The 14,282-nt window shown below is 44.5% G+C and overlaps 1 protein-coding gene across 7 annotated transcripts in view; it reads right to left on the bottom strand.

The window, feature by feature from the left end:
* Positions 1–14,282, bottom strand: part of Tnik (TRAF2 and NCK interacting kinase) — a 401,320-nt gene that overhangs the window by 14,957 nt on the left and 372,081 nt on the right. For 4 of the 7 annotated variants that reach the window (XM_048452645.3, XM_048452644.3, XM_048452643.3 and 1 more), the window contains 4 exons: positions 6,536–6,700; positions 3,946–4,057; positions 3,025–3,195; positions 1,707–1,850 (listed from right to left, as the gene is read on the bottom strand). In XM_048452645.3, the coding sequence (XP_048308602.1) occupies positions 1,707–1,850; positions 3,025–3,195; positions 3,946–4,057; positions 6,536–6,700 (592 nt within the window). Of the gene's footprint in view, positions 1–1,706; positions 1,851–3,024; positions 3,196–3,649; positions 3,737–3,945; positions 4,058–6,535; positions 6,701–14,282 lie in introns of all 7 variants that reach the window. The other 3 variants (XM_085682322.2, XM_085682321.2, XM_085682320.2) reach the window with 1 other exon arrangement.

Raw genomic sequence — 14,282 nt, forward strand, 5'->3', positions numbered from 1 at the left:
AAAGATGTGGACTTGGAATTCAAGAGAAGTTTCAAAGTTCCCTTTGGTATAAAGAGATGCAACACATTCTCAGGGTGATAAAACAAGTCGATGGCATGGAAGATTTATGGAGAGCAGAATGAATCCACTCTACTGGGTTATTTGAGCACCAGAGAGAAGACACATATTTTTATGGCTCTTTATTAATGAGAAATTTCGGCTTGTGTGTTGTATTCCCCCATATTTCCTGTCTCCTTAGAGAGGTTTTATGTCCTCCAGATGGGACAGGCACCAGAAGAAGAGCGTTCATTAGAGCCTCCCTCCCTGATGTGACGGGACAGCGGTGGGGCTGAGGCTGTGGGAAACACTGCACAGCTGGCATCTGTTTGTGTAAGCAGAAGCCTGGAGCCCCGGTGCTCACGATAGCTCCAGAGAGCAGAACCAGTGCCCCATCTTCCGGTGCTAATAGGACTTGACGAGTTCAAGAACCTCCCTTCTTATTTTTATTATCTTTTCTCCCTCTGTGCTCTATGATAAGAAGTAATAGTTCTACACTGAAAAATGAAGACTTGTTACTAACAGCAAAATGGAGACTGAACGTGGATTTTCTGGTAGCATTTCCACATTGGATAGATGACAGGCAGATGCATGGTTTCAGTTTTGATTTGGGAGGGCAGTAATAATGAAAGCAATTAGCCAGAAACAAAGGCCACATAGAACTCAACTCAAATCATAGTATAAGAACAATTTACTTGATTAATCTTTATTTGCAATGGCAAGATTCTAAACACTCAGTAGAGACGTAAAGCAAGGAGGGAATTATGTGCCCAGAGACATTTCTCTCAAGCCACAGCACACCTGAAGAGATAGCTTTCTTCTTTAAAGTTCAACCCAGAAGCCCTTTGTGGTCCTCTTTGCATAATAAAGATAAAGAATAGAGTTCATATACTAGGTTGTGTGATGGGAAAGTGTCAGAGCCATCAATACTGAATGCCTACACCTTATCCCAGAGATTCTGACCCTGGTCTAGAGGGGGCAGATTGGGTTTTCACAGCTTCCAGGGGGTTCTAACACACAAGTAGTACTGTTGGTTCCATAGCTGATGAAATAAAAAGGGAGGAGGGTAATTAGTTCAACTCTTTCAACCACCATCAGGAAGAATAAAACACCTTATCAACAATCATAGACTCCAGTTGTACTTTTCACTTGCTAGCAATGAGGCTTACTTGTCTCACAGGGTCTTTCCATTTAAAAAAGCTGTTGGTGTCGTAAAAGTGTACCAGTGAGCATGTGCCCACTATCCTCTCTCTAGAATCGGCTACCCAGTCATACAAGCGTCCTCCAATTGTCAGTGGATTATGTGCAGACATTTTGAGAAAAGAGAGGCTTCTGCTTGCTTCTCCCAGAAGCCTTCCTTTCGGCTTTCTTCATCTCAGAGTATGACCGGAACCGCAGTGCAGACAGCTCAATAAGAGTCTCGCTGAGTTGTAAGGGCGGCAAAAGCCAAGATGCACAGTTTCTGTGGTCGGGTCTGCCCCCCTCAGGTTTAACATACAGGTAAGCTTCCGGTGGGGCCAGACCCTCCAGCATTACAAAATGCATGTGTGATCTCCCCAGCTACAGCCTGGCACATCTCATACGGTTTGCTGGCCAGGGCTTCTTCAGAGACCAGGATGTTACCTTCCCACCTGGGCACCCCTGGGGGTCTGGTCAGCTTAGCGACATACCTGATATCGTCACCAGGACATTGAGCCCTTCTAGGACGTCCATCTGCTGGAAACGCCTCCGATTGATCAGATTGTAGACTTTGCCTTGGCCACTTCTGTCCAAGAGCATCAGGCCGTTTTCAGTTCCCACCAGAAGGTTCACACCTGTGAATTTAAGGTGCCCACAAGGACTGAGTTTTTATGGGCCTTAACTAGTTTTACCTGGATCCCTATGAAGTCAAGAAAACTGCTTCATGCCTACGTAAACAAATGAGCAAGTAGGAGCTGTGGTAACAGTGTAGAGGGAGAAGCTCCAGCTTTCCAATTACATCATTGTTCCTCTAGTAACAGAATTACAATTTTACTTTTTAAAAGTGGAAGCAGCAATACACTACACATATCCATTGAGTGCTTAGCTCAGAGAATACTTGCCAAGGGGAGCCTTAGGCAGAGCTGTGGAAGGAAGATTCACTGCGCCGTGAATCGTCACCATCTCTTGGTACACATCTAAGTTCTGAAAAACATTACTATCTACTGTGTTAAACGTTGTTCTTTTGTTCTCCAAATCTCATCTTCCTACTGCAGAGTCACCATGCCCCTCATGGAACAATTCCTAGGCTGCAATATTTATCCTGGCTCACGTGGCAGATACCTCTAGTCTTATGAAATTATGATGTCCCAGTCCAAGCCTAGCAATGGAGATGGGGTCAGTCGGACCATATCCTTATTTTCCTATGATGTTTTAAGTAATATAGTAATATAGGCCAAGACTTTGATAAATGTCCACACCCACGTTAAGTTTGAAGCCAGCGAATATCTTCAGATCTACTCGATGAGAGCTTCATCCCGATGTGCCCACTCTTCAGTGTTCCCATCACTGCTGCTCTTTTCGGGTTTTACCCAATTACTGTTGATTCAGTGCCTTGGGTAAGTCACTAAAATATGCTGGGCTTGTTTTTCAGCTGTGAAAAGCATGTGGTGCCCTTACAGCCCTAGCAGGATACGATATGGGATCACAGAGGTAGGATGCGGGGTGGCATGTATAGTGCTGGACACACAGTGGCTAAGTATTCAGTGATGGATGATTCTGTGGCTGATATTTGCTCACCACTCTACATGCCATCTGGAATACAAGTTACACACACACACACACACACACACACACACACACACACACACACACTTTTGGTCACTCCTGAGGCAGCCCCACATCAGCCCTAACACCTATGATTCTCCTACTGCTTTCTGAAGGCAAAAGCAATAGGGTTTTTTTTTTTTACACTTTATGGTAACTTGATTAATGCGTGTGAAAAAACAAACAAACAAACCATCAACGTACCCCACAGAGCTGCACAAAGTATTTCGGAATTGAAGCGTTTCTTGTATTTTCTGATTTCAGGCGTGTCACTATGAGGGCGAATGTTTGTTGGGTTCACATTTACCACGGAAATCTTCCTTGCTTCATTGAGTTTTGCTTGTTCTTGCCTAAGAAGTTCACTAGTAAAGAGGGCTTTGAGAGAAAGAATTAGAGAAGTCAATAGCATCTTCACAGCCAGCCAACAGCAGTATGGTTGAGGGCTTGGCTTGGGGCCTATTATAGTAAAGGCACAGGAACCAGGAACCCATTTTATACTTGCTTTAGTAGGCTAAAGCATGTCACAGAAGCGGTATTTTATTCATTAGCAAAACAGGCTTATAGACACTCCTTTGGATGGTGTAGAAAATTAGTATTAATCTCTTAGAGTCAAATATGCCATTCCTGTAATTACAAACAAGGAACAGTTCCTGTCTGAGATTCTATAGAAGCTGACTTCAATGATTAGTGACTTGCAGAAGGCAAAGCAGCAAGGCCATCCTCTTAGTTAGCCAGATTTGCAACGGAAGTGCCCGCCTGGAACTCAACACAGCTGAACACGCATGTATGGAGTGTTCAGTACCACACTGCTTCGAGCATAGCATTATACCCAGAAACTGTTTTTGAGAAATATGCGGTATGTTTGGAGATCGCTGCGGGGTGGCTTTTCCTAGCATCCTGGGATACCTCTGGGTTTCTTCCAGAAACAGAAAAAAAAAAAACAGTCAGGTTCTGAGGAGAAAGTAATTTTCTTTCAGGAGTTCCACCAAGTAAAACATTTTAAAGTATCTTTATCCAGAGACTGGGCATCAGCAATAAGCGGTGTAACCTGAGTTGGTGAGTCTCGTCCCTGGGTTTTACAGGACAGGAAACCTATCTGTAAAACTCTAGGGCCAGCTCGCTTACCAGTAGCGGAGGACTCGTCATCTTCCTCATCTTCATCAGTGGGCGATGTCTGGTACACTCTGGGGTCCACGAAGGGGGTGAAGGAGGCTTTGGTGCTGCTTCCCATGCCATACTGATCAAAAAACAAGCAGGAGAAGTCAATGCAGGAGGAACAGGTGGAGCTGGCATTGCTCTGTTCAGCCTAGACACTGACTACAGACTCCTCGGCTGTCTGTTCACTCTCTAGGCAAAGCATGGACCTCTGTCCAGTTTCTCCCAGTTCTGGTTACTCTCCAGACACACTCTCTCTCTCTCTCTCTCTCTCTCTCTCTCTCTCTCTCTCTCTCTCTCTCTGTGTGTGTGTGTGTGTGTGTGTGTGTGTGTGTGTGTGTGTGTGTGCAGGGCTTCATTAGTGATCAGACCATAAGTGTTTCAGAAAGAAAATTACATTTGGATGCAGGTGGCACCTTAGTATCTGTGCTCTGGTCACTGTCATTACTCTGACAATTTATCTCTACTTTTAAGTCAACTCATCCTGCATTGACCAAATGGTCTTAAGAAAAAAAAGCAAAATCTAAGACACGTTGCTACAGCCAACGCTCATCCTGGAACATGTTGCCAGAGCAACGCTCCATCCCAGGACAATCAGCCCAGAGAGAGCAACAGTCAGCTTAGTCTCCCTTAGAAGGGGGCCTTTGGACCCTTCCATTCTTGCGAACATGAATCAGCTCTAACAGCTTTAAATTCTTTAATCAGAGATAATTTATTCAGGGATTGATGCTTTATTCCCTTGGTAGTTTAAGAAAATCCTTAAGCCACATGCTTTATGTGGGGACTTCATGCAACCACTGGGTTTGGATGTAATATACCTTGAGGACTTACTTTAAATAAGTCTTAAGGGCTTAAACTGAAGGCATAAAGTCAGAACTAGATTAGGGAATAATATATTCAATATTAGCATTTGGTGTCATAATGTAATTGAATTTGTCAAAAGAAGTACTATAGCTATTTGCCTATTTTGTTTGCTCTCATCTTTCCTTCAACAGTATCCATTGTGTGTGTGTGTGTGTGTGTGTGTGTGTGTGTGTGTGTGAGTGTGTATGTGTGTGTGATGTTCACATGTGTACATGTGTGTGGGGGGTCAGAGGTCCCTGTCAGGTGACCTTGATTGCTCATCTATCTCATTTTTTGGGCACAGTCTTTGACTGAGCTCAGAGCTCACCCATTTGGCTTGATTGGCTAGCCAAAAAGATGGTTTCTACCTTCCCCTACCTCTGGTGCTGGGTACAGCCACCACCACCACCTTTACATGCATTCTCGGGATCAGAACCAAGTCTTCATGCTTGTGAGACAGGCACATTACCAACATCTCCCAAGCTCCCCACGCATTCCTTTAGATCACAAACACACCGGTATTCGACACCCTTTGTGTGTATTTTTATTTTAGGCATACATTTTTAGCTTTGTTATCAGATTTTTAATTAAAAATAAATCAACATTCCTAAGCCCTAATTATCTAAGGGCCTACTTGTAAATATCTAATTTTGATTTCCTAACTCACAAAGATCCAATTTGATTCCTTTCAAGGTTTCCCTCTGCCCCTTGGAATCCAATTTCTTTCCTTGTCCCCCACAGCACAGCCCTTCCCAGAAGCAGTGTTTTGAATATGTTTTCTTTTTCATCTTCAGGAGTCCAGAAAGGCGATGGTAAAACAGGTAAGGACATTTCCTGTTGGAGCTGGGAGAGGAGCAAGATTTGGACCAAAGTCCTCCTGTGCAGGGGCCTGTTCTGTGGGGCCCTCCTTGGTACCGGTAGGGCTTTAGGTGAAAGGCTACCCGCACTGCCTGAAGTTGCAACAGGATGCTGTGCTTTTGAAGATGCTCATGAGTTTTTACCCTTGGGGCATGCCAAGAACATGCTTGTGATAGAAATTCAGTGTGTGGGTAATGTCAAAATCAGCAGCAAACACGCTCTAGAAGAACACTGAGGGCCTCTGTGTGAGTCACAGGACTGCCAGGAAACACACGACACAGCCTTGAACTCATCCGGCACTAAAAACCACCTGTGCTCGCTCGGCCTCTCCTAGGATTGCTTCCACGTAGGAACAATGTCTGATTTCATCTTCCTGCTGCACCTTGGAGAAAGAACCAATCTCTTGTCCATTTATTAAACAGTAGGGACCTATATTCCATAAACCATTTCAACTACACTTTATTCATGTCAAGCTTAGGTTGACTAAATTAATGGAAATATGAGCCCAAACTGTCGGCTTTGAAATCTCACTGGTCTATAGCTTCTCCTGATGGCTAATGATGCAGGAGGCCCAAGTTCTGGCACAAGCACTGTTGTAACTAGCTGTGTGTCCTGGACAAGTCATTTAACTTCTCTAGGTTTCAGCACATAACACAGGAATCAAGCTAGATGATGCATAAGGACTTTTTTTTTTTAGCTGTATCTATGTGTTTTCTCTGAGTATCGGCATAAGCAGTTATAGCAGAAACCAAGCGAACACATTCCAGAGCCTGACAAGGTTGTGACAGTCTTGACTCCATCAATGTGCAGAACCTCACGGAGGAGAACAGAACTTTCATGGCCGCTGCCTGGCACCTACTTCAGTCCCAGACTCCATCTCCTGGGAATGGGTGGAGACACGACCCAGTCCCTCGGTGGGAGTTCCAGCTGGGGAGTGACTCTGCTGCACAAGGTCCGGGAGGTTGATGTGACCTGCGAAGCCATTACTGTCACTGTGGCCAGATCGCTTCTTCTCTTCAGCCGTCTGAGGGGCGCGACACACAGAAGCCATTAGACAGAGGGAACAAACAGAAGGATGACATCACTCTACAATCTAAATGCAACAGGCTCCAAACTGATCTACTGGGGAATCTAAGATGGTACAGAGACCAATACCTCCCCACAGATGCAATGGACTCCAGATTGCTTTACTGGGGAGTATAGGATTGTAACATTGAAACTTCTACTTTGTCTAAAAAAATAAGGCCATTAAACATTACTAATATTTAGTAAGTGGACCAATTTTCAGGACTTATGCTACTGTATGAGAAATGCCACAAGATAGAGGGCAAAGTCAGGACCAGATCTGCCAAGTTTCTCTTCTGTAGCGTGTGAGCATGTGTCTGAGTATCACCAGATAACCGGGTTTACAGACCATAGTGCCAGATTATATAGAAATGTTGTCAAATCCGGCTGAAAAGAAGCATTGGAATGAAATGATACCAATACCCTCACCCAGTAAAAAAGCCTGTGTTTCAAGAAAATGCAGAGATGCTATTTACTCAATTGACAAGAGTTCTTCGCCATTCATAAAGTCAATGCAGTGATTAATCAGGTCTGACTGGAGTCCCAAGTCACAGAAATGACCTAGCAGATCATTTGAAAACAGAGACTTCCATTCTCCCCTTTGTTAGTGTCGACTTTTTGGGCAAACAACTGCTGTACCTTGTGATGTAGGCAAGAGAGAGATGGTCACCACGGCCAGACAGGGACTTAAAGCACTGTTTATAGCATCCCTTTTAAACATCCTTTCAAGATAACTTATAATGTGGGGCTGGAAAGAGGGCTCAGGGGTTAAGAGTGCACACTGCTCTTGCAAATGACCCACGTTCAGTTCCCAGCACCCATACTGGGTGACTCACAATTGTCTGTAACTCCAGCTTGAGGGAATCCAATGTCATCTGGACTCTGTGGGCACCTGCACTCATGTGCACATACCCATACACATATGTGCAAGATTAAAAACAAAAAGAATACTTTAAAAAAATATTTTATAATGTACATACAGATACAGTAGGACAGAACTCTGTACAGGTTTCTGAATATGCTCTAAAATTGTTACTTGATAGGAGCGCATAAGTTAAATGTTTTCAAACCACTCTTCCTGAAGTCAGCCTCCTCCCTAAACCCAGGGAACACAGAGGATTAAAACAAAACCCCTAACCAGTGCACCCAACTGGCTAGCTTTGCAACTCTCCTATCTAAGTGTAACTTAGCACTCTCGGATCAACCATTCTCCATGTCTCTAACTCTCTGCTCCCCCCGTCTCTAGTGGACCTTTCTGTTCTCAGCTTGTATGAGATCATTGCTTTGGTTTCCAGATACGAGAGAGATCATGTGATACTGCTTCCCTTGATATAATGACCCCCCAATACCATCATCTATCATGTGTCATAAATAACAGGATTTCATTCTTCTTCATGGCTCAACAGCTTCACGTTTTGTGTCCAGACCCCAGCTTCCTTATCAGTTTCCAAGGTGATGGGCGCTTAGGTGGTTTCCACTTTCTGGCAGGTGTGAGTTAACACAGTGTGTTAACACGGGAATGCAGATGGCTCTTGACATGTTTATTTCATTTCCTTGGGAAGGTCCCCCAGTGATGGGACTGCTGGGTCACATGGCAGCTATATTTTAGTTGACATCACACCAAGAACACGCAGGGTCCCTTTCTCCACTTCCTTGCTGGAACACGCTACTCTCAGTCTTTTGGATAACAGCCATTCTAATTTGGTCTTTGATTTTCATTTTGGTATTGATTTCAATCCTCTTGATGACCCATGATTTTGAATATCTTTTCGTGTGTCCAGTAGCCATTTACGCATGCTTGTTCTTTCAACTTGACCATTTACAAATTATTTTTCTATTGAGGTTTCTGAGTTCCTGGTATGTCCTAGATATAAATACAGCAGTGAGTATCTCCCCATTTGGCAGGTTGCCCCCATTACTAACTATGCCCTTTGTGTATAGTTCTTGATTTCCTCTTTTGTATCTAACTAGTTCACTAAGAATCTCAGGGCAGACCCCAGCAATGATTTCCTTACCCCTCCTCTCACACTCCCCTGTCTCCCTGCCTTCCCTATCTCTTAGCTCAGCACTGCTGAATGCCTATGAAATACGAAATGGTTTGCTTAACATGGAACAGCTGGGAACATGGCAAATATGTTCCCTACCCTCTGGGGTTGGTATTGGCAAGAATGCATGCCACTTCTTCGGCCACTTCACTGGTCCAGTGTCTAGTATCATCATCAACCTGACTAGATTTGGGATCACCCAGGAGACTCACCTGTGGGTGGGTCTGTGAGGGTGTTTCCAGAGAACTTTGACAGAGGAGGGAAAACCCACCCTCAGCGTGTCCTGGAGGACCAGACTCAGAAAGACTGATGAGCACCCCTGCTCTGTTTCCTGACAGAGGGCGTCATGTAATGAGACACCTGCCGCTATGCCTTCCCTGCTGGGGTACACTGTATTCCCTCATACCCTGAGCAAACAAACCTTCCTTCCTTAAGCAACTTTGCTCAGACACTTGGTATAAAAAGAAACCACACTTGGCTTCCTCAGACTCTGCACAGTGCACAGCGTACGGTTTCTGGCCTGTACTTGCTTCTGTCAGGAAACACAAGTAGCCACTTCTTTGGTGTGTCTGAGATAGAACAGTCTTCCAAGATCGCAAAGGGGTGTGATTTGTCTATAGGAAGCTTGAGAAATGACCGGAAAGCGTAGTGTCATCTCTTTCTTGAACTACAAACTGCTCAGCGAGGGTCCTTTTCTCATTTCGTTTTGTCACAGTGTTCACTGGGAGCCACAAGGGTGATACTGTCATGAACATTTCATCTTCTAAGCGACATTTCGGGAGTTCAACTCTCATCGCCTTAGTGTCCTTGCTTTTTATGCTTGCTTAACAGCTTTTCCCTCCTTCCAGCTTCCATTCGGGACTGAAAAGCCTTTTGACATTTTCCCCCAATTTCCCCAAAGCATAAATCACACCTTGTCACTTGATAATTTCTCAGATTCTCTTCTATCAGTGGCATTTTCTCCCAGGTCCTGAAAATGATGAAGCTACGCTGGTTATTAAAGAAAGACTTGAAGGGCTCGCTAGGGACGTCTCTCAGAGATTGAAAAGCCTGGAGCAATGAGCCTTGTGTGACTCATCATCCCTTGTTTCAGCCTACCAGCATCCTCTCATGAAACGCCTTCTGTGTGCTGTGCTCTCCTGGGAGCAAAGGAACTGAACCTTGTTAAGAGAATCTCAACCTCTCTGGTTTTGATAGCCTCACCATCCCCAGGACGAGCATAAATATGCTCTGTATTCCAGCAAAAGTCAGGTACTGTGCTAAACACTCTGCACCATGTGCCATTGAGTCTTCATAGGAGCACTGTGGGCTAGCTTTCATTAGCCCCACCTTACAGATGGAAAAAGTACAGGGCAAGAGCGCCAATTAACTTTCCTCAAGGCTTTCAGCCTAGGCTGTGCGGTGGTGGAGTCCAGCAGGTCTGGCTTGTACTGTCGCGCCGTGAGAGCTCTGCTCTGATAGGTTATGGAACCAGGAGTGGACACCCGGGACAAGAAGGCAAGTTCCCAATACCAATCTTGGTCAGCAGACAACCTGGGCTATGGTGAGGATAGTGTAATGGACTCAGAAGAGAAGAGAACACAAGAATATGGAGGGGGAGAAAGCAGCTCTGTGGAGAGAGATTGGGGACGAGGGGAGACAGGCAAAGGTGAGAGCAGGAGATGCCCACAGCAGAGCTCGCGCTCAGGGTGGCCCCCTAAGCCCTTGGGTCTTTTCAGCTTCAGGCTCCACCCCTACCCAGGTAGCTCACTAGCTGTGTCTTCCATGGAATATGCATATAAATAGTTTGGGAATTTCTCCTTTCTTTGTGTGCTCCCTTCAGGTCCCCTCGCTGTCCCCCTGAACTCTGTACAAGTGTGTTCTTTCTCTTTTATTTGTCATAGAAAGAAGCTGTGTGGCACTAGCTAGTGTTCCTATTCAGCTGGCTAGGTGGACAGATAACAGAGAGGGCAAAGATGCTTCAGGAAAGTGCTACAGACAGAGGTCCATTGGGTCCCAGGAAAGGCTTCCAGGAGGGGAAGTCGAGTCAGAATAGAATGGGAAGAAGAAAAGCAGGATAGTATTTCCACAAGATAGGCCCCCGGTAGACAAGATGGCTGGTAAGAGCTGATGTGGCTCACTTTAGTAGAGTAGAAAATGGTTCTATGAAGTGTAAGGTGAGACAGGGGAAAGACTGTAGCAAGGGTGTGCACACAGGGGCACTTTATACATGACAGAATCACAGGAAGCATGGCCAATATAGTCTTCTAGAACTTTCTCTTTTACTCACACAAGAATGAACTGAGTGAGTTTCTAATGGTCACCCTGTGAAAGTGAACTCATAGTATCCTATAAGATAAACTGTGACATAATAACAGAAAATTTAAGCTTGGAAATTCTGTTTTACTTTAACCTGAATTTATTTAATTTTTTAAATTCAGTATTTTTAATTTTTTTAATCTTAAGGCTTATTTGATGGCTAATTTTATGTGTCAACTTAACTGAGCCACAAGGTACCCAGATTGAACATTATTTCTGGGTATGTCTGTCACATTGTTTCTAAGCATCAAGGAGATGAGCCTTTGAATTGGAGGAGTTGATAGGTAGATTATTATTCCCAAATTATGTTAATAGGAACCACGAGGAACCATAATAGAACAAAAGGTAGAAGAAGAAAAAATTGTTAAAAATAAATGTTGTGTGTGACATGTGAGTGTATTTGTAAGGATGGGCCCATGTGCATGGTGTGCCTACAGAGTTCAAAGGACACCTTGGGAGTTGGTCCTCACCTTCCAACTTAGTTAGGTAGTCTCTTGCTGGGGAGTGCTGTGTTGTTTATGGTAGCTGAACACAAGTCTCTGGGGTTCTCCTGGCTCTGCCTTGTTTTTCATCATAAAAGCACTGGGATTACACATGCACACTGTCAAGTCTGGTTTGCATGGGGTCTGGGGTTTCAGACTCAGGTCCTCATGCTTGTGTGGCAAATGTTTTGGATTCACCAAATCGTTCCCACAGCTCATGATTTGCCTGCTCCTAGTCTTTGCTCACTGTGTGAGTTGGGACATCTTATCTCATTTTTACCCACTTTGCACTGGGAGCTATACTGTCTCATGCGTAGGAGTCATTAGATTTTGTCCTCCATAATCACACAAACCACCTTCACACGGTTTCTCTCTCTCTCTCTCTCTCTCTCTCTCTCTCTCTCTCTCTCTCTCTCTCTCACACACACACACACACACACACACACACACACACACATCTTGGTTAATAAGTTGTTTTTTTTTTTAAGACCCCACACTTTGGGGCTGAGAGGCTGAGGAGATGGCTTAGATGATAAGGTGCTAGTCTTGCAAGCCCGAAGACCAGAGTTCAGTCCCCAAGACTAATGTAATTCCAGAGTCTTGGAGGCAGAGGCAGGTGGCCTCTGGGCTTGCTGGCCAGACATCTTAGCTTTTTTGGTGAGCCCCAGGTTGGTGAGAGATCTTGTTTCAACAAAGAAAGATGTGATGGCACTTGGGGAAAGATACCTAAGGTAGTCCCTTGGTCTCAACATGGATGCATACACTTGTGCACATATTTACATGCACATACAATAAAAACACTAGAAACCTACTCTTGGTAAAAGTAGAATTTGGAAACCAAGAGGACTCATGGTCTGAGGGCCCCCCAGCAGATCAACTTCACAAAAGCCACAGGTGCACACGATTTTGAAGGTGCTGGTGGCTGTGGTCATCAAATGTTGGGTGCTTTCAATGACATGGAACTGTTGGGTGGTGAGCAGCAGAAATGAACATGCAGCTCTAAATGTCTCCCCGGAGATACCAACTGTTGTAAAGATTCAGTCGTGTTAGGGACTGGGCTATTTTTGTTTGGAGCTAAAGAGTGACTCATTTTAGAACACTCTCTTGTGTTGTAAACTCTGATAGGAACGAAAATAACCCTTCCTGATGCTGGGAGCTTTATATACCAGCAACATACAATGCCAGCGCTGCCAGCCAAATCCATTCTTCATTGTGGGCATAAGTGAAAGCATTCTTTAAAGTCTACTTGAAAGATTCGACACGGCATAAAATAAAACCTTAGCAAGTTGCTGTGCGATCTAGCCGTCTAGTTACAGCTGCACTGCCAATTTTACTTCAAAGGCCTTATTCATCTCGAAACTACACTTTCTTTCTTCCTCACAAAAGTGAGAGGCCATTGGCCTATGTGAAGAGCAAAGTCTCTGAGTGGAGTTTCCTAGCCCTGTCCTACCTGCAGAGAGAGGGAATGGCCATGCTGTCTGTTCATGCTTTAGAGGAAAGAGCAAGTGATAAGAAGTGAGAGGAGACTGGCACTTTTGGTGATAATGAAGTAAAATAGTTAACATTTATCAAATACCTAAATTTCCTAAGTAGTCCATTTCATGTTGTCAATCATCCTATAAAACGTATGGTTTTATTTATGAAGGGGTTGTGTGTGTGTGTGTGTGTGTGTGTGTGTGTGTGTGTGAGAAACTGATGCAGGGTACCTTTCTTGATTTTCTTGATTTCTCTCCTCTTTGGTAGCTGTGGCAGGGTCTCTACCCTGACCCAGGCCCTGCCAATTCTGGCTACTCTAAGTAATCCCAGGTGTTCCCTCTCTGACTCCTGAATGCTGACATTTCAAGTGGCTGTCACACCTACATGACTTTGTGTGTGTGTGTGTGTGTGTGTGTGTGTGTGTGTGTGTGTGTATTCTGGGGATCCAAATTCTTATCTTCACACTTGTGTGGCAAGCACTTTATTCACCAAGCCATCTCCATAACCTGTTCATTAAGTTGTCCAGAGGATAAAGCAGATGCAGGGAAACATGTGGTGATATTTCCCATTATTTTCTTCTCAAAATTGCACGCAATGAAAAGAGAAGATGGTGCTGATGGCTTGGGGCACTTCAGGTTAACAAAGCTACCACAGGGAACACAGTGGAAGGACACATGAAAGGGAACGTGCTTCCAATCAAATGAAATCATGTTCCCAGGCTTAATAAACCAACCCCCTTTTGAAGGGCTGGAGAGATGATTTAGCATTAAGAGCACTGGCTGCTTTTCCAGAGGACGGGGTTTCCATTCCTTGCAACCACAGAGAAACTCACAAATGCCTGCACCTCCAGTCAAAGGGGATCGAGCACCCTCTTCCGGCCTCTGTAGACATTAGACATGCGTGCACCTGCCACACAAACATACACTCAGGCACAGCACTCATACATATAAAAATTCAAGGCTGAAAACAAACATCAAAGGCACACCTCGTAGTTGATTTCCGTGTTCTTCAGTCCCAGCTGCTGTTTTTTTTTTCAAATGTTAATTTAATGAGCTACAAAGATAGCACAGTCTCTAGGAACCACTGAGAGTTTTATATGAAAGCAGAAGGGTGAATCCACGGGGGAGAGGCTAACACAACCACCGTCTCTACCGTGAGAGGACTTTCATTTCTGTTCCTGGCACTGGGAACATCTGCTCTTGGAAGCTTCGTGTCCTCGGGCTCAGATTTTATACTCTGA

Source organism: Myodes glareolus, chromosome 20, assembly GCF_982192425.1.
Source record: "Myodes glareolus chromosome 20, mMyoGla1.1, whole genome shotgun sequence".
NCBI lineage: Eukaryota > Metazoa > Chordata > Mammalia > Rodentia > Cricetidae > Myodes > Myodes glareolus.